Below are 23,333 nucleotides of genomic sequence, written 5' to 3' on the forward strand. Positions count from 1 at the left end.
ATGGCAAAGTGCATGGATGCTGCTGTCTTTATTCACAGTGAATGTGCGTATGACAACTTTGAACTTTATTCCCACTTGTCCTCGTGAGTCCAGCAAGCTTCCTGCCTGTTTTACCATGTGGGAAGCTTGAAGACTTTTTGACAACCTCACAGGCACCCGGTCCGTATATTCTTCTCGTCCTTCCGACCAAAACAGTCATTGTTTTGAATTCATATCCCAATCTCGTGGAATAATCTGTGGCCTAATCGTTCAATTCTTCAGGGAAATATGAAACGACAGCCAGCTGGAAACAAAACACAGAGAGTTTATGCAGCTAGACAGCGTTCTGGGGCGAGTTTGGTTGATTAGGACAGAATTGGGGCCATAATCTATGAAGAAAAGGACATATAAAATAAGGGGGTATTCAGCTGTCACTAGCACTCAAAAAGAGTTGATGCATACCTCACAAGCACTATACACCTCTAACAAGACTGGTAGCTACTACAATCCAAACTATTTATTACTGTTCCCTTTTTGCGATGCTATTCTTATATTTGCATGAACAAATCTGTTCTTCTCAAGCAAAAAATCTTAATTTGATTCTGTTAGATCATCATTGAATAAAATACTCTCTACTTTTATGTTAATCAATGGGCGAAAGATCTAGCAGTATCAACGTAGATTGTTCATATCAGGATGGGAAGAACCACACTCTCTCACACCTTGTTTTAGCCAAAATAACAATAATTTTAAATGAAAATCTCGACATTTTGTCCAAAAAGTAAACATTACTACTTCAATGTTTTTGCCATGGAATCTTTAGCCCAGAAAGCTCAAAGAAAGAAAATCCAACAACAACTTCGGGTGTTGAGAAGCCGCCATGGAGATACAGTGGTCAAACAAGTAAAGAATCCGGGATTTGAAACTTTTCTGAGCACTAGAATTTTTTTTCCGCAAGGTGAGAAGACAAAAGTGTCAAGTTTAAGCTTTATTAAATAAATGAAATCTTTCCATGGAATTCAAGTATCTATTCTTTTAAACAAAAGGAAGAAGCTTATTAAACTTGGTCATAAATCTGAACCATCTTTCCTCATGCTGTTAGGTGAGTTACAAGATATGATTTATATTGTTTTTTTAACTCTGCAAATTCACTCTGATGATTTGTAGATCTTGTAATCTGAACAAGTGGTTGGCATTGGAGTTTGTAGCCGATGGATGTTGAACCATCCATCTTCGTCATCATCTTAACTTAACCACTTGAACCATTCCACGATACTTAAGTATATCATATTTCTCAAATATGCCATTTGTGTTGTCATCATCAAATATATTAATCGATCAACAGAGCTCTCTATCCTTAAACAATCTCAACATTTTTTTCTAAGATACTACAAAAACCACGTTATGATTGCAAAAAAAATATCCATCGACAATGAAAACAATGATATTGATTAAGGATGATATTTTTTGATTGATTTGATTTTTATTTACCATATTATACTTTTATAAAATATATAGAAATATTGAAATTGGTTCTAATTGACTGGTTTCAGTTTGATTAGATTATTTTAAATTAAAAACTAAAATCCAACCGACTGATTTAATTCAATTCGGTTATTTTATATTAAAAATTAGAAATTATATTTTTTTTGGGCTTTTTTGGACTTTTAATGGGTTCTTTTCAGTTCGGTTTGATTTGGTTTATTTCTTAATTAAAACAGTTCAGTTCAATTTGGTTTTTTGATTTCAGGCTTATGAAACCAAAACCAAACCGAACCTGAATTTTTTTAAAAATATTCTAATAGGTCTTTTTCACGGTTCTGTTTTTTTAGTTATTTTTTCCGGTTTTCTTATTTTAATCGGTTTATCAGTTTTTTTACTTATCCCTAATATTAATATATTTTTCAAAGTACTTTTTACTTTGAAATACATTGAAATAATATATTTTTTTATTTTTTAAATTTTATTTTTAATATCAACAAATCAAAATAATTTAAAAATAAAAATATTAAAAAATATTTTTTTAAAAAAAATATTTTTAAAATGCAGAAATAAACCAGCTATCTTATTTGAAAGTAAGGGTTTGAAAAGGAGTATTGAAATGTATAACACAAATACATGAAAATCCTCACAATAATATCATAAGATATGATGAGTAGTATGTTATGGTATTAGAATAACAATTATTTTTTAAAATATTTATTTTTGTTATGATATATATTGAAATAAATTTTTTTATTTTTTAAAATTTATTATTAATATCAGTATATTAAAACAAGTTAACAAAATAAAAATAAATATAAATAATAATTAAAAAAAAAACATTTTTAAAACATAAAATTAAACATGTTATAATTAAGACAGCGACGACAAAAAAAGAAAGGACCGAACCTTTTGCCCTGAGTAAGAACAACACAAGTCACCCTCTTAACCCACCGTCCATCATCTGTTAGCCTTCCACGTGGATTCACCTAAGCATGACGTCACCACATCTCATCTCATCTGTATCTAATCCCTGTCCCTCATTGCTCCATCTATGGAGTTCACGTCCCAGGCCGGTGATCCAAATATTAATTATTTAAATTTAATGGGATTGTCGCACGTGTAGATTGGACACGCGGCCACTGACGAGGCGTTTTGATCCTTGAAGAGCGCGTGATATTTGCCATTCTGGATCGGTAACTTTATGCTGCTGCCACAACATTGTTAGATGGAGATTTTCTTGGAACCGTTGACAATCTGCCACGTTATGAGACAAAACATCAAATCAACTATGCAACGGTTAGATGACGTTGAAGAGCCAGGAACAGGCAACACGTGTCTTCAATCATGTGTGTGGGTCCACCATACCTTTGCATGATTGTTGTTTTGGGGTCATTCTGGCCTGCTTTTTCTTTTTCTTTTTACACACCCCTAATCTAAATCAAAGACTTTATTTTTTTTTATTTTACAATACAATTTATCATTGAATTTTAATGTACAATTCACTGGATCATATCACAGGAGCTTTCTGATCTTTTGTGGTACCAATCATCCTTGTTATTGTCAAAGGAGAATATAATTGTGTTTGTAATATATGTATGTAATTAATCTACAATCTTCTCTCTCTCGATAAAATATAAAATTTACTCCATGATGTAATTTGTGTGCCAAATGAAATTTTATTTACATTAATTTATGCAACAACGTTCCTTAATATATATATATATATATATATATATATGATCTTATTTGTCCTGGGGCGTGGAGAGAATTACTAAATTAATAGAAGTTTTTATTTTTTTAAATATAGCTCTCTCATCTAATAATTTTTTTTTCTCTATTTCACTTTTGCAATGTTGTTGGCATCTCATTTACAAATGTTGTAAATCTCTTACAATAGTAAAATTTAACCAAAAGATATCGGTAATGATAAATATAAATTTAATAATCCTAAAACAACCTAGAAGGCCAAAAAATTCATAATCTCAAGTAATATATTCAAACTCAGCTTTAATGGGCCTAGTTTAAGAAAAAAGCTCCACCATCATGGGCTTAGCATTAAGAAAGAACTCAATGTTATGAGCTCAACTTTGGGAAAAAATCCGATCCTCACAAACTCAGCCTTGAAGAAGAGCCTGATGTTTCTAGTCTAGGAAAAAAGCTTAGCACTCATAAATTCAATTTTGAGAGAGAGCTTAATATCATGAGCTCAACATAAAGGAAGAATCCAATGTCATGGGCTCATCTTAGGAAAAGTCCGGCCTTTATGGGCTCAACCTCTATAAACTCAACTGTATTTTAGATTCTATTCTCCATACATCTTCAAGTGTATAAAGTCATCTAAAGGCTTATCATATTTTTATTAATATTAATATTGTGTAAGAGATAGTATATAAAAATCCTCTAAAAACCCACCATATTTTTATGAACATTAATTTTGTGTAAGGAATAATGTATAAGAATCTCCCAATAGCCTACCATATTTTCATTACATTAATGCTTGTGTAAGGAATATTTATCCCTTATTAATACATATTTTTAAAGATATTTTTCCTTGTTAAAACTATTAGGAAAACATTACACTTTAACCCCTCATTTTCAAAAAAAAAAAAAAAAAAAACAACTCATGAAGCTATAAATACACCATGAATTCTTCAAACTTCATATTCACAATCTCCATTCTCTACCGCATACATGTTTTTAGAGCATCCCTTTATAAAACATCAATGCATTTTTTTTTAAAAAAAGATACTTATTTAAGCATCTAAAAGTCCTTAAACCTACCAAATGGAACCTTTTACATGTATTAACCACGAGCCACTTTGGTCCACTAGATATCATGTACCAGTTACCAGCCAACTTGGCTAAGAAAAATGGATTAGATTGCTAGAATCAAAAGATATTATGATCATTCAACACATAAGCCTTGCTCAATCTCTAGAAAATAAGATGTTGAAGGAAGAAAATTAAGAGAAAAAAAGGTTTAAAAAACTCGATCCAAGCCCACTTAGGTTAAGATGCAAGATTTCTAACTTAGTTGTGATACTAGGGTGACCGTGTTCGAAAGAAAATTAAATAAAATCATAAAGTTCAATTATTGAATAACTCAATGTTAAAATGATAAAAATAAATTTAATTAAAAAAATAGAAAAAAATAATGAGTCAACCTAGGTTAATTTATAAACCCCTCGACTATAGGTATAGGATCGAAATAGCCTAATATAAAGGAAATAAAATTTTTTTATGAAGATAAATTTTTAATAAATCAAATGTTGAAAGACAAAATTGAAATAAATTAAAATTTAACAAAAAGACTAAAAAAAAAATCAATTCACATTAACTTTTGAAACCGATGACTCTAGTCATAAACTCAGGACTAATCTCATAGCAATATAAAACACCTGAGTCAACCCGAGTTGACGTGCAAAGCCACGACTAGGAGTACATGATTGAGATAAATCAATATGAGAAAAAGGAAATGAAAAAAAAGGTAGGAAGATCAATTTCCTCCATTTGTTAGAGGAGTCACAATTCATGCAGTAATTGAAATTGATTTTTTGATAAATTCTAAATATTGTTTCTACAATCTCAATTAAAATCTTTTATCCAATTCCTTATATCAACATCTAAACCATAGTTTTTATACCTAGTCCGATCCAAGGTTCGAGTTCTAGGTTTTGATCGGGTCGTCCAGGTAAATTTTTTTTTAAATCAAAACAATGTCATTTCAGTAAAAAAAAAAAAAACACAAAAATCAACGCGTTGCAACTAGGTTTTTGAACGGGTCTTGCCGGGTCAACCTGCTTGGTCAGCCGGATCATACCGGGTTTTTCCTTCTTCTATTTTTTCTTCAACCCGGCCCAGCTCCAGCCCCAGGTAGGCTGGGTCCCGAATCGACCCGCCGGGTCGGGCCGAGCCGAGCCGAGCTTCAAAACTATAATATAAACTAAAAACTAGTGGAACATGTGAATTTGAATATCGTCTCCTATATATTGTGCCCAATGTTAAATACAATTTAGTGTCTTTAAATTTATATTTTATTTTAGCTATTATAACTAGAGTATAGTGGAAATAAACAAAAAAATGGGTATATCGTTTCCTTTAGGACTGGTAAATCACTAAAGGCAGATTCCTTGTGAAAAAAGTTACGGATATATTTTCTTCTCCTCGTTAATAGATCGAAGTCACTCACTAGATATCAAAAGCTTAATTTATTTGAATCTTGCATGATATTACAGGAGTCACTTTATTGCATTCGTGAGGCATTCATGGCCAATAATGATCTTCAAAACTTCTTGAACTTAACTTTGAGAGGCACATCGCTAAGAGCGAGACGCCTGAATCCTTCCTTGTCAACATAAATGCCAATATCTCTGCACAGAACTTCGCAGTCATTACACACAGTAGGGCAGAAGACTAGCTTGTAGTCATTCCCGTACTTCTCAATCTTAAACCAATTGTCTAGTGTTTCAGGACCGGGATTTCCTTCAACCCCGGAAGTTGAGATGAACATTTGGCCTGTCAGTTCATCATCATCTTCAACCTTCCACACTGCTGTTGGGGAACAGCTTGCTGGACCAGGGAACTTGATGTTGAGATCGGTAGAAAGACGGATGACACCTTTCTTGCGGTTTGCAGGTATGAATTGCAGTGGGAGACCATCTGAATCCTCGTAACTGTCTAGCATAACATCCACTGGACAGCTTTTGTGTCCTGTGATGGCGAAAGTGATCCCACCTCCTCTCCCTCGCACCGCTGGGAGGATGTCGTAATAAGTGCCAGTTCTAAGCACCTTACCGGCGATGTCAAGCACTGGCTCAGGGGCAGCACCGGCTGCTACCCTAGGCAATGGCTTTGCAGCTAATGCCAAAAGAAGGAAGGACAACACTAGAAATGCAGACCCCATCATCCTCATTGTCGTTGTGAGTTGTTTTCTGTGTGTGATGTGTTAATTTATGCAAGAACGTATGGGAAGATCCTTGACTTTATACTTTATAGAGCTAGCAATGCATGGAGATATATTGATATATTGTAGGTAATTAAGAACTTTTCTATGAGCGGAGAGGATCGAGGTCATTACTGGTGGCTCTGTACCTAAAATCAATAAAAAATAATAATAAATCATGATCTCCTCTTCTCGAGAGCGTCTTACAATGTGATATGATTTATTAATTTATAAGTCATTGTTTGATGCAATTGGGATGGTACAAAACCACATCCTGCTTTTGGGAAATTAATAAGAGTTGCATGGGTAATAAATTAACAACGAAAAATTCAATTTCAAATAGAATACAATATTTTAAAATACTATAAAAATAAATAAAAAATCACCCCTTTCATTTACAATGCCATAGAGAAGAAATTTAATATTAAAAAATATATTTTTAAAATTATTATTTAGAACTCATTTTTTTAAAAACCTTTAAAGAAATAAAATAAATACAACGAGAGAAATATATAAAGCAAAATGAACTGAATTTTATTCTTCCAAATACATGAATTTATCTTATTTATCATTTGAATTTAAATCCAACACTATAATTAAATTCAATTAAAATAAAAAATTAATTACAAATAACCTGTAAAAAGTTTTGTAAATTAATTAATCCAGTATTAATTTTTAGGACTACACACCGTGTCCTTCCTTTATCAGTTTTATAATTTTCTCTGGTTTCAAATGGCATAGTCAAATACTTTACCCCCCCACCCCCCAAAAAAAAAAAAAAAAAAAAAAAAAGAGAAAAGTCAAATACTTTGCTCCCCCCAAAACAAAGTCAAATACTTTGCCGTATGTATACACACACCATGGCTTGTTTGATAAAAAATAAATTTAGGAATACTAGCAACGCTTGCTTTTAACTTTTGCTTTCCATCCTACATTCTTTTTTATTAAAATACGAGTAATATTATTTTTATATAATTATTTTACAAAATTCATTTACTTTTTTAGAAAGATATTTCGTCAATTAAATAAATGGTTTTCATTAGCAACTCTTATAAATCCAATCGCATAGTTAATATTTTTCGTGAATTATATAATATATAAAATAGCATTGTTCTTAAAAAATAATATTAATAATACAAAATCTCATAAATCAATATTATTAGTGTCATTTTATTGGTTCAAGAAAGATTATAGTTAATGCTTTTAATAGTTAATTCATGGAACCCATCTCATTAATCAAAATTCCATTTTAATGGTCTTAAAAAAAACTTAAAGGCGAAACTCTAGAATTAATATAAGAGCATAATATAAAAGATTAGACATTAAATATACATTTTCTCTTAATTATTTACTCTTGATATCCCTAATTAAAAATAAAACAGGTGTAGTTATTTCGGAGTTGGAGTCATTAAGGCCTAATGACTAGAAGGGCAATTATGTCTTTTTATTAAAATGGCCATATATTTCCCTCCTCCCCTTCACTCTCCAATCTCCAGTGTATTTTAAACACGCCAATCTTTTCAATTTAGGGTTTTCAAATTCAACTCCAACGGTAACAATTAAGGTTTGCTTTCAAATTCTACAAGCATTCTTAGCTAAAACCATTTCTTAATCTCGCTTATTATTCATCTAATGCTGTTTAATTGAATGGTTTCGCAGGTTTTGCACTTAAAATTAGAGTGTTGAAGAGCATGGAGCAGGGCGGATGTGAAGAAAGAGGGAAAAAAGTTTATGACTTGAAGTGTGAAAAGATTGTCCTTTCGGTTGATGAATCAACTCAAAAACCAGAAACTATTGAAACCCGGAAAAGTTTGGAAGCTAACATGTTTGCATCTCAAACACCTGCCAAGACGAATGAGCCTTTGCATGCTAAATTCAGAGAAGGAGAACTTGAAATTTTAGAAAGGTGGGTTTTTTTAGGTGATGCATTTCTTTCTTTCAACTTGTAAGAGATCCTCTCTTTTTTCTTTTTTCTTTTTTCAGTTTTGGGTTGTTGATACTAGGTATGGATTTTTCTTTTGTGCTTGTTTAGGCACAAGACAATTGTAGAACTCTTTGATAGTATGAATTGTTCATTGAGGTTGCTGGTTATGAGAAAAAAGTCACCTACTTTTCAAAATATATCTGCTCAAGTTGAAGTCTTGACTCAAAGGTATCAGCCACTTTGCCTAATTTTGTTTCAATTCTTGTTTTGATTTTTGTATGCAAATCTTTGACTCTTGGGGTTTATTGAATGTTATTTAAGTTCCACTGTTTCTTTCGTTCAGGAAGTTCTCTTACGGACATCTTGCACGGATAAAATATTTACTTCCTGAAGCTATACAGATGGATAAGATTCTTGTGCATGACAAGAAATCCCTGTGCATGAAGCCAGATATGAAAATCGGAGTGCTGTTTGATGTTGTAGAAGGCCACGATGAGGAATCTGATTTTATTGCTCTGCGCCAAGTTTTCACTTCTAGGCTTGTTGATTACTTTATAAAGCATCCTGAGGTATGTGTCTGTCCCTATATCAGTTTTCTTATAGCTGCCTGAGTTTTTGATTGGATTGATTACTGTGGAATTGTTAATTAATTGACTCGAATAAGAATTCAACATTGCGATTTATCTGAGTGATTGCACTGTTTGTGAGCTTTTAGCCACTGCTTTGATTCAACCTAGATAAGACTATTGGAGTGCAAAGTATGGTACAGACTTGTTGCTTGATAAATTATGGTTACTGTATATAGAACCAAAGATGAGAAAATGCACTGGAGTACGTATAGAAATATTCTGGTCTTCAGCATGTATGAGAGATTTAAACATTTTTAGAGGACATGCTTGTATACAGCTTCCATCTGTGTAAAACTTTCCTGCAGGATGAGCATATAAAGGACTCTGGTGTTTGTGAAGCCAGGTTCCATTGATGACCTTAACATTCTGTTTCTTTTATGTTTAGCTCTTTGGGTCTATATGCCAATATAAAACTTCATAACATTTCCTTTACCTTGGGTTACAAAGAGTGAAAAGAATTGAGGCAGTTATTTGTTTTTCTTCTTGCCAGGCCTGTGATATCCCACAGGCTATATTACCAGGTCCATTTAACCAAAGTAAGGAGGCTACTTTTGAGGACAAGGCTGGTGACCATTCAATGGCTATCTTTTGTGAGCCCTTTAATGAAATAAGTGAGACCATTGCTCCAGAACCAATGATCACAGATCAATCAAGAGAATATCTGCCAGCTGCCATTGAAAGTCAGATGTTGTCTACTCCATCCCATCTACGCCCATCTTTCAATAGGCACTTCTCTCAGAAGACTCCTTCTGAAGAGGAGAAGGTGCAACTGTTAGCATCATCTCCTGTTCCTTCATCAGTTTCACCATCTGGCGATCTGCATAATGAGCATCTCAATGAAGCAAGAACTGGAGAATCTCCTGAGTTTTGTTCTAAATTTAATTTTAGGACTAACCTGGACATCGAAAGCGAACGAGCAAGACAATCGTGCATCCCATATTCCAAATATACTTCTTTCAATCCTCTGCCTAGCCAACCAATCAATCCTGAAGTCTCTGCTGATGTGTATACTTCTACCAGCCCCAAGTGTAAACCTGACTCATCTGTTGATAAATTACTGTTAGAAACGCCTGCACAGTCAACTCCAAGGAGAGCAATGCATAGCTCTGATGACAAGCACAAGGACACTACTAGCCAAAAGCAGACATTATCTTGTAAGCCTGCAAAAAGGGTGTTAGATTTCTCATACATGGAAGCTGATAAAGGTGCATCAGAATACTATGAATTCTTACATGATAGTAGCACTCAACCTCTTGCTGGCTCTTCTTCACTACTTAAAAAGGTGTGCCATTTCCTGTTCAACCTAGTCATATTTGAAGCATTATTTCCAGTCAATAAATTTAATGAGTATGAACCTCTAAATGAAAATCTTTTTTACTGATTTCCTGTGGTGCCATCATTAGCAAGACATTCCTTCTCTTGTTATTTTTTAATGAATAAATTATATGTATCTGAAAATAGTTCATCCAGCAGCTATTCAAAACCCTCGATAAGATGATAGTTGTTCAGTCATTTCTTATGAGGTAGAAAAATAAAGGATGACATCCACATTTTGCGTTTTGGTCTTTTATTTGGTATACTTGGGAATATTGCTTAGGATTAACTTTTGCATGGCAGCATGTATGTCAGACCTGCAGACATACATGCTGAATTTTGCCTTTTTCATTCGTTACTTGCTCTGGCATGCTCTGATTGCATTTTGTCCTTGGAGCAATTCTGTTGACTCAAAACTCTTTATACTTATTCACTTTGCAGGTGGAGGTAAGCCTTGGTCACTCATCTGTGGATCAGAAAACCTGTCAGTCTGATACAGTGCACCAGCAGATGTCTATTCAGTTGCCTGACCTAGTTTCTCTGGTTCACCACATATTCCAGTCAGTTAACTTCTCCCCAATTACAAAGGAGGAACTTGTGCACAAGATAATTCTAGATAGTTTAGATGTTGTTGACAGAAGTAGGTCACGATGGGTCTCCCTTTATAGCAGCACCCTTCATATTTTTCTCATTGAATCATTGGTTAGTGAACTCACTCTGTCTACTTTTACAGGGGAGGTTGAAGAACAGATTGGGATTCTTGAAAAGCGAGTTCCAGATTGGATTTGCAGGTTGCCAGCACCTAGTGGTGATGTCTTGTACAAGTGGGTGTATCACACATCTCTTTGATCTGTTATTCAACTATCTATTCATGAGGAGAACTGAAAAGAAAATATTGTGTGGGGCACCTAGACATTAGAAGATGGATATGCATGTTTCTCTGTATACGTGAATATTTTGCAAATGCTTATAACATGTCACTCCTAAACATGTTAATCGGTTTATTTTTAGGTAATAAAGTAACACCAAGATTTCTTTCTAACAATATTGTTAGTTTCATTGGGGGGGGGGGGCATCACATGTAGATGAGAAAACATGCTAAAAATGTTTTTTTTTTGTTTTTTTTAAAAATCTAAAACAGCAAGAGCTTTTGTGTGAAGGAGAAATCTTCTGAAACTTATTTTCTTCAGCAACATCAAATCCTATCAAGCTGTTTTATTTTGCTGTAGACATAGGCCCTTCGATGAAAGTAAACTTTGATGATGTGGATCAATATCTGTTATGTACATTGCTTATGAGATTGGTTTTTCTATTTTTTGTTAAAGTAAAGTTTATTTGTATTTATGAGTTGGCCCTATTGTCATTCCCTCATGCCTTTCTGACCTCGTGCAGGATCAAGAAAATGTCAGCCTTGGACACAGTTCAGGCGATGGTCATAGCATAGGTCAATATCTAAAGGTATCTTGATTTAGTACAAGTTGTTCTGGCACTAGAAGGCAAATGTAATTTGATGCATGGACTCGGACCCTGAGTTCTTGCTAATCCCATCCTCCCCCAATAATTTGCTTTCTTGCTTAATTATATAGACAGTAGATTTTTAGTCGCATAGGGAGGCGTCAACCAGATGGTGCAGAGCGAAACTTGTATTTGACTCGACTAATCGTTGAATGTTATGTTAGTACGGTGATCTCCGCTTCCATTTTAATCCACAGGCTATTCATTTCTACCTGCTTTTTATATATATATATGTATATGTGTATATATATATATATATATATATATATGTATATGTATGTATAATTACGTTGAATGCAACTGCAACCTTGTTTAATTCGATGCACACTATGAATCTGGGAGACCAAACTGCTCCTCTAAATTTATTTGATCATGAGTAAAAGATGGTAAATTTGTTCAGGGAAATGATGTTTTTACCATCCCTTTAAGTTTATTTAGTTTTAATTTGGAAGCTCCACAATTATAAATTAATAATTAAGGAAATTCTGGGTGTCTTCTTGATCGTTTTTTGCATTTTGCTGTTGAGAAACTTGTTTAGTTGACTAGTTATGTAACTCGTGTATCGTTGAGGGTTAATTATTTTTATATTTTATAAACAATTATACATAAAGATTTTTTTTCAATGTCTTTTTATAGTTTAAAAAATTTAAGTTCAAATAAAAAAAATTATGTATATATATGATCAAATAAATTAAGAATTATATGTATGAATAAATAAATAAAAAGTCATTAATGATATTTAAAAATAATACTTGAAAAATTAAGAAACATGTAGATTAAAATATTTAATCTTGAGAGATGAAATATTTATCCAATTGTGTTTTCTAAATTTATTTATTAAAATAATTTTTTATTCAAGCAAATAATAATAGAAATAAAGACATAAATTAAATTGATTGAATAAAATAAAAGGGAAAAAAAAACACCTTGCAAGGTTGCATATATTAGAAATATTATTTGGAATTTTTTTAATAAAAAATAAAGTTCATCCATATAAAAGATTAAAAAAATTATAAATGACTCAGAAAACTCTTCAAATTTAACTACATAACAAAAAACAAAATCATAATTTAAAAGAATCTTTCCAAATTTAATGAAAGAGAGAAAAAGGGGTACAAATATAAATATAAATTAAAAATTTTAGATAAAAAATCATAAAAAATATCATTAATTTTTTAATAGAATTAGAAAAATAATAATTTAGAAAATAAAAAAAGCAAAGGCCAGGCCAACCCATCTAGCCCATTTTGTTAAGGGCAACACGTAGGTTTATATTGGTAGGCCTACGTGATTGGACCCTTATTTTTCTTGGTTATAATTAGGGTGGATAACATATCGTAAAAAATCAGACAATATGTTGTCTACTGACATAGTGTTTAAACTCAACCCGGTATAATGATCAAGTCATGGGCCAGGTCAACCAAAAAAAAATCCATCCACCCATCCATCTACCACTCTTTGCTTGCCTTTCTAATCTGTATTATATACAATTGATGATGTATCTTTCCTTGTCAATTAGGCATCTACAATCACATCAGTTTTATTACTTGGTTTTCATTGATTAAACCCACTTGGATCTAATCATCTACTGATTATAATCATAGATGATTAGATTTTCTCAATCTGTTGTTAACAAGAACATAAGCAAGGTAAGAAACAGAGCCCATATTCAAGCCAAACACAGGCAAGAAACAGAAAATGATTAACATATAAACTGGGCAAAACTAGGGCAAGGACCAAAAATCTATCTTACATAAACAAAAAGCTAGTGAATTAAACAACTTATCTTATATCCATGAAGAGAAACAAAACCAGTGAAGAACAAAAATCTAAAAGAGAAGAAAACCGAAGCGAAACCAAAAACTATCTTATATCAAATCAGTGCTTTCATAAACAAAAAGCTAATTAGAAACAAGTAACAACAACTTGATCTGACCTTGATTTGCAGATATTAATTGAAGAGAGCTAAATCAAGAAAAGAACATAAACACCCTACAAAAATAAATTTAGAGTTTGCTGAAGGCCTTTTCTTGTTACTATAACTAAAAGAGAGACGGGGACTTACTTGGTATGACTTGTGTGTAGCTTAAATTCCTTTACAACTGATATGACTATGAACTTTGAAGATGGAGATTAGGTTTTCTAATTCTTTGAATTGTGATTCTATGTGTCTTCAAGTTGCAGTGCAAACAGTTTGGTTAATGCAACTTGCAAACAGTTTGGTTAATTGATAGTAAAAAACTAAAAACAACATCGTTTGACTTAAGAACCTATTTTGAAGCAGGTGAAACGTTGTTTGATCTTGCCTAGTGGCTGGAAAATTAGAGCTTAAATTATTTTGACCCCAAAACCTATTTTTCAATCCATTTTGACCCAAAACATCTATAAAACACTTTAGAAATCATAATAAACCTATCCATGACCTCAAAAAACCATCTCAAAAACCAAAATTAACCCGAGCTTAGATATGTTTTTTTTATGAACTTTAAAGGTAAGAAAAACATCTAATGTGAACTCTCCTCATCAAATGAAATCATTTGACACAAATATCATTTATTTTGATAGCATAAATCGGTGTCAACAATATTTTTCTTTCTCTATCATTAGAATTCGGTGACCTCTCTCTCAATGAGAAACTAAAAAATAATTAAAATAAAATTTTGTATCAAATTTGAATTTGAAAAATATTGAGGTATTGAAATTGTATAGTCTGTGTTCTTTTTAAAGTTAAAGAATCAAAGTGTATCTTTTGTAAAACTTGTGGCACGCCACCCATGTTTGGTACCCTTTTCATTTCGGTCCCTTATCTTTCTATCTCACCCTTTTATAAAAAATCAGAATCATTTGGTCTTCAATTAGGACGAATTCGCTAAAAAGAGAGTTTAAGGATCAAATCAAAAAAAAAAAAAAATTTACACAATCCATTCACAATAATGTATGAGAGGATGAACAATGCACTTCTACAAAAAAAAAAAAAAAAAACCCATGCCTTTTAGTTTTATACTTGATAGGCAGAGTTTTTATTCAAATGTCGGTGTCACTGTAACTATCTATTTTGTTTTTTACATTATTGATATTAGATGATTTATTTTAGAATTTTGGTAATTACAAGTCTTTATGCCAGAATCTAGCGACTCACTGCTAGATTCAGCAACTCACTCTCTCTTCTTCCATAAAAAAAAAAAACTAAAAAAAATAAAGTTCAGGATCAAATTTGAATTTTTGAAAATTAGAGGGACCTTTTTCCTAGTGGATAAAAAAATGGGGGATATAAAAGAACTTTTAAAACAAATTTCAACTTTGTCACCCATTCAATTTGGTTTTTTTCACTTTAGTCTCTTATATTTTAATTTAGCCTTTTTTTTTTAAATATAAAATACAATTGGGTGCTGGTTTAAACTCATCAAAGTTAAATCATGTAAAATAAAAATTTAATAACTAAATTAAAAAAATACTATTCAATCATAATATTATTATGAGTAGATGAACACTAGTAGCAAAAAGATCTCTTTTAATATCCTTTAATATTATTATTATTATTATTATTATTAATATCATTAAGTACTATATCAAATGGAATTGTTATCGGTGAGTTCTCTAATTTGAAAAATATTTTTTTAATATAATAATACTTATAATAAAATTCAAGTAAAAGTAATAATCACAAATTATTCAGCTTATGAATTTAAACATCAAACCCAAATTATTTGGCATACATGTTCGCCTTTTTACGTAGTACGTAGACATCATATCATTATTCACATATAGCCAAACTATACGTGCTCATGATAACGACTTACACCAAAGTTTGGCACTGCTCAGTCCTGTAATTAATTGTCAAATTAATGATGAAAAACAGAATGCAAAAAATAAATTAATTAGCATAGCATCCATCAACAAAAAGAAAATACACATGAAATTTGTGAAAAACATGACAAGTGTACAAAAAAGTAAGATTCGATGTGAAAACAAACAACAAAAACTGAAATTCATCAAGTATATTTTATCTTACCACGTATATTTTTGGTCAACAAGCAATAATTGAGATATATGTGTTGATTTGAGTTTTAATTTAGTGAGTTATTATTTTTTATTTGGAAATGAAGTTTTAATTAAAATGTTTATACAAACTAAATCAAATAATCTAATATTTTTTTTATTGAAGGTTTATTTATTTTTATGGGCACAATCCAACAATCAAATTGAAAATGATAGGTGTTTCAATCAAATAAGTTATTTGACACGACTAAACCTTGTTTTAGTCTTAAATTAGTCTCATTGTTTTATGAATGTTCTTGTTAAGCTATCAACTAAGGTGCAGATATAATAGATTTTTATTCCAATTTTGGATCCTATAAAATTATTTTATATAAAAAGATTATTTTTCTTTCTTTTTTTAATATGAAAAAAACCCAAAGAATAAAAAAAAATCCATCGGATCTTTTGTACTAAAATCCAATAGTCGAAATGGACACATTGAACATGTTTCCATGAATAATTCAAACCAATACTCTCCATCAAAGATGATCAATTTGCCCAAAACATAATATTTTATCAATTATGGACTTGAACAATGCTTAGTAGCATGATATTGATAGATTATATATGCCATGCTCTCTCATAAATGTTTATCATTTATCATACAATATTCCATGTGGTTTGAACTGCAGATCAAAAGGTAACAAGAAGCATCAAATACCAATCAACACATAAATTAATATAAGATGCATGCAAAGTGAAAAAGAATGCACTGATGGCTCCAAATTATTGGTGCCAAACACGTTTTCGGCAATAAACATTACTGATGTCCTGTCCTGGTATATTTATCTCCACACTTAAAACACCGTCCAAGTCTTTTTCTTTGCCCATACAAGTAATTCGAAGGATGTTTTAAAGATTTATTATTGGAATGATTAAAAGTTTTGACTGAAAAATTACCTGTTGGTCTTCCATTATTGAAAGGAGGACTGATTCTTTACGTGATTTTGCTCATTCTTGACATGACATGATTGGACTCCACCTGCCATTAATTTTTCTATTCAAAAGCCATCAATATATTACCTAGCCTTAAAATCTTTAACATTGATTTAATATCATCTTTTGATCAAATGATGAAACTGGAAATATAATATAATTCAGGCAGTAAAGGATTTTATGCATTTATGAAAGTTTTCAGCTCCTCAAACTTTTCCACATAGCCTTTTGCACTTCTTTCCTGTACAAGCTTGTTGAGCTCTTCTAATTATAGATGGCTTTGGAGCATTAATCCAAATTAATTAACCAAATATTCATGTCTACAAACATACCCTTTATACCATACTTATTCCTTACCATCAAGATAGTATGAAGCTAACTCTACCCATTGATGTGCAAGAACAAGGTTAAGCTTGAAATATTTCAGTGTTTGGAGTTATGCCCTACTTCTCTTCTTGCCATTTGACTAGGCAAAAAGGACTGGAACTATATATGATCATGATAATGACTTATACCTAAATTTTGGCACTGCTAAGTCCTGTAATTAATTGTCAAATTTATGATGAAAAACAAACAAACAACCAAACTATATAAAAACAAAAAAACAAAAAACTAATGCTAAGTCAAAAAATAAATTAATTAGCATAGCATCAATATCAACAAAAAGAAAATACTATCATAAACCTGTGTACAAAAAAGTGTGGTTCCATATGAAAACAAACAACAAAAATTAAAATTCATCAACTTCCTTTAAAAATATATTTTATCTTACAAAGTATATTTTTGGTCAATAAGCAATAACTAAATTGAAGTTTTAATTAAAATGTATACACAACACTAAATCAAATAACCTAAGATTTTTTGAAGGTTTTCTGACCATGATGGGCACAAGTCGACTGGTATCTCTATAGAACTAGATCTGTAAATTGTTTTTAACAAAATTTATATATAATACAAAAATTAAAGTAAAAGTTAAGTGTTTCAATCAAATAAGTTATTTGACATAACTAAACCCTTTTTAATTTTAAATTAATCTCATTACTTAATGAATGTATCTGCAAAGCTATCAACAAGGTCTAGTTATAATAGATTTTGATCTGAATGATCAAAACCTCTGAAATGAATACATAAAAAAATTATATATATTCTTAGTTTTTGTTAGGATGTTCTGTCTATGAAGATCTCTTCGTTTTGTTAGGATTTTCTAGCTTCAATATCAATGGAGATGCCTGCATACCGAAGTAACTCACCCGGCCTCCTACAAAATTGAATCCAATTTTAATTTCTCGAAGACCACCTTAAAGGAAGAATATTACACTTGCATCATGGTCACGAAATTAAATCATATCACAATGTTATATAAACAAAATATAAAAAAAGGGTCTCATTATTTTATTATTATTGTTATTGTTATTTGATACATGATCATACATGGATCCATTGAAACATATAGCCAGGTATATCACTATACCTGCAGAGCCATGATCTAGGTAGCTCTGCTTGGATTAAGAGACAATGAACCCATTGAGAACCCTAGAAAGAAAGAAAGAAAAAGCCAAGAACATGACTAGAGGCAATTGCAGCTAGCCTATTCCATCATTATTTAGCGCCAGCATACTTTCAGCATTCATATGGATGAACTTAGGGGCCCAACCTTCTTAAACACAACCAAGAAAGGTGACAGTTTATCACTAAGAGACAGAATTCTTCCTATATTACTCTCAAAATAAATCCCAATATCCCTGCATAAACCAACGGAGGGACAAATGTCTTCAGGACAGAAAACTAGCTTGTACCCTAATATGCCAGGACCTTTCTCAATCTTGAACCAGTTGGTAAATGTATCACAACCAGGATTTCCTTCTTCCCCACCAGTTGTCACTAACCATTGCACCTCCGAGTTGGAAGATTTCTGAATCTTCCAGACTGACGAGCGGTCACAGGCTTTCTTGATAGAAAACTTGATGTTAAGATCAGTAGAAACTCGGATGACATCATCTTCGGAGCTGGCAGGTGAGAAGGTAACTGGAAGACCTTGAAACACGTCCAAAGAGTATTGAATAACATTATGCGGGCAAGTTTTATTGGTCGCCGCAACATCCCCGCCTCCAGCCCCCGTGAAAATAGAACTGATGATGTATTCCGTGCCTGCTTTAAGTTCTTCGCCCTGGATGTCAAGCACCGGCTCAGTAGAAGCTTCTATAGACGGCACTGAGAGAACAAAGGTCAAGAGAAGAAAGGAGAACCACACCAACAATGTAGACTTCATTGTTATTTGATGTTTTTGAGAATATTCTCTGTTCTTGGATATGAAAAACAATGCCATGAAGCTTGCATTTATAGAGCTCGAACCTGGAAGCTCACCAATTATTCTCAAATGTCGCTGTCACTATCTATATATTTTTTTTGTTTACATTATGAAATAATTTTATGGATTTAAACATCAACCACAAATTATTTCGCCGACATGTTTCGCATTCTTACATAGTACGTAGACATCTTATCATTATTCACATATATACGGCCAAACTATACGTGCTCATGATAACGACTTATCCTGTAAATAATTGCCAAACTTATAATGGAAAAAAGAAAGAAGAAGAAGCTATGTCAAAAAATAAATTAAGTAGCATTGTTAAAACCGATTTTGGTTCCTTGATGTTTGTAATATACAAATGAGATGTTAGGTTGGCTACCATGTTTTAAACTAAATCAGATTAGAGTTAATTTTTATATGACTTGGTTAACAAATCAAGTTAAAGTGGGTATTTATTTACATGGTAGGTTATGTTTTTAAAGCTAACGTGTAAACTAAGTATTTGGTAACTGCTTCTCTTTATTTACCTGGGCATTGTTCATAACAGTGCCCATGCCAGGTGATGCGAGGTGAATTATAATTCACCTATAATGCGAGAAGCATTCACCTAGCACTGTTCACGTGAACATAATTCATTGGACCGCGTCCAACCCGGTAAAAAAAATTTAATTTTTTTAAAATTATGTTTTACTCAAAAAACTAATGTTTAATATTATTTTAATAATACTATATAAATTAAAAGAACATCGCATGATGAAGTAGCATTTGTGGAATTTGATTGCAATTCTAATTTTGTTTCTGATGATATTTTACATGATTTTGTTGTACGCTAAAAAAACTATGGAACTTATAGTCCTTATCGGATGAATTTTGTACGTAATGGAATTATAAATAGTTTAATGGAATAATAAATAATATTTTATATAAAGTATTATTTATTTCATGATGTAATAGGAGTAATTAATTCTACAATATTTAAATTTAAAATCATCAATACTAATATATATTTTTTAAAATTATTTTATAACCTTACTTTCAAAAATATTTTTAACCAAACACATTAAACTACTTTTTCTTCAACCTCAATTCCAACCACAGTTTTAACCAAACACCTATTTTTTCAAATCAACCTCAATTAAAAGTACTTTTTATAAAACAATTTTTTTCAAATCACAACCGCAACAGCTACCGCAATATCAAACACACTCAAAGAACTATTCAATCAAGCTAGTAAAAACTTGATTTGACTTAAAAAATTATCAAGAAGGTGGCTTATAATATTATTGTTTAAATATTAAGATGATAATGTCTTTGATCGACCCGGACAACCCACAAAACACATGACCTGGTTAGGTCTAATAACTTTATTTTTTGAAATTACCTTTTTATTTAACTGCATGATAATAAAAATAAGCATATGTAAGAAAACGATCACATAATGTTTTGCTGGGCCAAATCCCTGGCCGGTTTTTTCATCAACCTAGCCCGGTTCTAGCCCTGGATCAACAGGGTCCCGGGTCGACCCACCAGGCCAAGCCGAGTTTTAAAACTATGCCTAATGAGGCAGACGACACGTTGTCTGATCTTGAATACATTCTAGCCACGATAATGGTTGCAAAATTAAGACTTAAGTTTTTTTACTTAAGAATCTATTTTGAAGCAAGCGAAGCGTCGTTTGATCTTGCCTAGATTCCAACCACTAGGGTGGCTGGAAAATCAAAGCTTAAATTGTTTTGACCCCAAAACCTATTTTTCAATCCATCTTGACCCAAAACACCTTAAGAACCATGATAAACCTATTCATGATCTCAAAAAACCATCTCAAAAACAAAAAAACAATCTGAGCTTAGAATTATTTTTTTCATGAACTTTAAAGGTAAGAAAATCACCTAATGTGAACTTTGCTCATCAAATGAAACCATTTGACACAAATATCGTCTATTTTGATAGCATAAATTGATGTCAATGATATTTTTCTTTCTCTATCGTTGAAATTCAGTGACCTCTCTCTTAATGAGAAACTAAAAAATAATAAAAATGAACTTTTGTACTAAATTTGAATTTGAAAACTATTGAGGTACTAGAATTGTATAGTCTACGTTCTTTTTGAAGTTCAAGAATCAAAGTGTATTTTTTATAAAACTTGTGGCACGTCACCCATGTTTGGTACCCTTTTCATTTCAATCCTCTATCTTTCTATCCCACCCTTTCATAAAAAATCAGAATCATTTGGTCTTCAATCACAACTAATTCGCTGAAAAAAGAGTTTAAAAAAACAAAAAAATTTACACAGTCCATTCACAATAATGTGTGAGAGGATGAACAATGCACTTCTACACAATAAAAAAAAAAACCCATGCCTTTTAGTATTATACTTTATAGGCAGAGTTTTTATTCAAATGTCGGTGTCGACATTGCAACTATCTGGTTTTTTTTTTTTTTTTTACAATATTAGATGATTTATTTTAGAATTTTAGTAATTACAAATCTCTACGCCAGAATCTAGCGACTCAAGGCTAGAATTCGGCAACTCACTCTCTTTTCTTCCACAAAAAAAAAAGTGAAAAATAAAGTTTAGGATCAAATTAGAGGGACCTTTTTCCTAGTAGATAAAAAAAAAATGAGGGATATAAAAGAACTTTTAAAACAAATTTCAAATCAACCACCCATTCAATCTGGTTTTTTCACTTTAGTCTCTTATATTTTAATTTAGCCTTTTCTTTTTTAAAAATATAAAATACAATTGGGTGCTAGTTTATACTCATTAGAGTTAAATCATGTAAAATAAAAATTTAATAATTAAATTAAAAAATACTATTTTAATTTTCAGTGTTATGAGTAGATGAATACTAGTAGTAAAAAGACCTCTTTTAGTATTTTTTTAATAACAATAATAATATCATTACGTACTACATCAAATGGATTTGTTATCGGTGAGTTCTCCAATTTGAAATATTTTTTTTAATATAATAATACTTACAATAAAATTCAAGTAAAATTAAGAATTACAAATTATTCAGTTTATGAATTTAAACTAGGGCTGAACATTTTCGGTTCGGTCTGGTTTTGAACCAAAATAAACAACCAAACCGATTTTTTTAAAATTTTTGGAACCGAACCGAACCGAAAACCGGTTCAAACCGATTAATTGTGGTTCGGTTTTATTTGGTTTTTTCCCCTTCCAAACCGGTTCAAACTAATAATTAGTGATTGGGAAGACAAACCCGATGTCTTTCTTATCATCTCCTCGTTTAGAACATCTGAGTTAGATAGTGACATTCTAAATAGTTTGGTAAACTTTTAAGAAGCTATAATCCATGTATCTCATAATCAAAGTTAATATCCATTGCAGGTAACTCATTAATAATTCCTTGAAACTTGAGAGGATTAGGACCGGTAGGGTGGAAAGCCTTACTACTTGAGGGGTGAAGGAAAGAATGTAGATGGCTTGCTAGCTTTCTCGAGAAGATAATCCGCTATCCCCGCTTTCAATAGTTTTTCTTTTAAACTTGTCACAAGATGAGATTCACTCAGATAATAAATAACACTTTCAAAGGGGCTTCTTTACTTAGAGACTAAAATGAGAGTAAAGGGAGAAGAGATCTGCAAAGAGGGGGGGTAAAGTGAGAGTAAAGAGAGAAGAGATCTAGGGGAGTAAAGTGCATAGATGGGGAGGGTAGGGGGCGTTGGTTTTTTTTCAAGTGCTGGCTGGTTGAACTGGTTCGATTCGGTTCAATTGGTTTCAGACTTTAGAAACCGAAACCGAACCGAACTGAACTTGAATTTTTTTTGTATTTTTTAATCGGTTAATTCGGTTTTTTTTTCTCGATTCAATTTTTTTAATTTTTTTTTATTTTCTCAGTTTAATTGATTTATCGGTGTTTTTATTCAATCCTACTTTAATCATCAAACCCAAATTATTTCGCATACATGTTTGCCTTTCGACGTAGTACGTAGACATCATATCATTATTCACATATGGCCAAACTATACGTGCTCATGATAACGACTTACACCTAAATTTTGGCACTGCTCACTCCTGTAATTAATTGTCAAATTTATGATGAAAAAAAAAATGCAAAAAATAAATTAATTAGCATAGCATCCATCAACAAAAAGAAAATACACATGAAATTTGTGAAAAACATGACAAGTGTACAAAATAGTAAGATTCGATGTGAAAACAAACAACAAAAACTGAAATTCATCAAGTATATTTATCTTACCACGTATATTTGTGGTCAACAAGCAATA

The 23,333-nt window shown here is 31.7% G+C and overlaps 3 protein-coding genes across 4 annotated transcripts; 1 reads left to right on the forward strand and 2 right to left on the reverse strand.

Moving 5' to 3' along the window:
• Positions 1–5,595: 5,595 nt before the first annotated feature.
• On the reverse strand, positions 5,596–6,392 carry LOC118030361 (kunitz trypsin inhibitor 5). Its single transcript, XM_035034437.2, has one exon. The coding sequence runs from the start codon at positions 6,374–6,376 to the stop codon at positions 5,747–5,749; it is 630 nt and encodes a 209-aa protein (XP_034890328.1). The 5' UTR covers positions 6,377–6,392; the 3' UTR covers positions 5,596–5,746.
• Positions 6,393–7,864: 1,472 nt separating this feature from the next.
• LOC118030359 (CDT1-like protein a, chloroplastic) lies at positions 7,865–11,999 on the forward strand. Of its 2 annotated transcripts, none has more exons than XM_035034428.2 (8): positions 7,865–7,970; positions 8,066–8,312; positions 8,439–8,558; positions 8,674–8,899; positions 9,450–10,241; positions 10,715–10,913; positions 11,007–11,097; positions 11,666–11,999. In XM_035034428.2, exons 2-8 carry the CDS (start codon positions 8,098–8,100, stop codon positions 11,715–11,717), a joined length of 1,695 nt encoding a protein of 564 aa, XP_034890319.1. In that variant the 5' UTR covers positions 7,865–7,970; positions 8,066–8,097; the 3' UTR covers positions 11,718–11,999. The 2 variants fall into 2 exon arrangements, with proteins under 2 accessions (XP_034890319.1, XP_034890321.1); XM_035034430.2 differs by having other exon boundaries at positions 7,903–7,958.
• A 6,134-nt stretch (positions 12,000–18,133) lies between these two features.
• Positions 18,134–19,095, reverse strand: LOC118030296 (21 kDa seed protein). Its single transcript, XM_035034362.2, has one exon. It carries the CDS (start codon positions 19,086–19,088, stop codon positions 18,390–18,392), a length of 699 nt encoding a protein of 232 aa, XP_034890253.1. The 5' UTR covers positions 19,089–19,095; the 3' UTR covers positions 18,134–18,389.
• Positions 19,096–23,333: the final 4,238 nt, after the last annotated feature.

Source organism: Populus alba, chromosome 4 (genome assembly GCF_005239225.2).
Source record: "Populus alba chromosome 4, ASM523922v2, whole genome shotgun sequence".
Classification (NCBI taxonomy): domain Eukaryota; kingdom Viridiplantae; phylum Streptophyta; class Magnoliopsida; order Malpighiales; family Salicaceae; genus Populus; species Populus alba.

Coding starts and splice junctions, on each gene's coding strand:
- LOC118030361 (XM_035034437.2), bottom strand. CDS start 6,376: ATGAGGATGATGGGGTCTGCATTTCTAGTGTTGTCCTTCCTTCTTTTG.
- LOC118030296 (XM_035034362.2), bottom strand. CDS start 19,088: ATGGCATTGTTTTTCATATCCAAGAACAGAGAATATTCTCAAAAACAT.
- LOC118030359 (XM_035034428.2), top strand. CDS start 8,098: ATGGAGCAGGGCGGATGTGAAGAAAGAGGGAAAAAAGTTTATGACTTG. Junction 10,242..10,714: donor CTTCTTCACTACTTAAAAAG/GTGTGCCATTTC, acceptor TTCACTTTGCAG/GTGGAGGTAAGCCTTGGTCA. Junction 10,914..11,006: donor TTTAGATGTTGTTGACAGAA/GTAGGTCACGAT, acceptor CTACTTTTACAG/GGGAGGTTGAAGAACAGATT.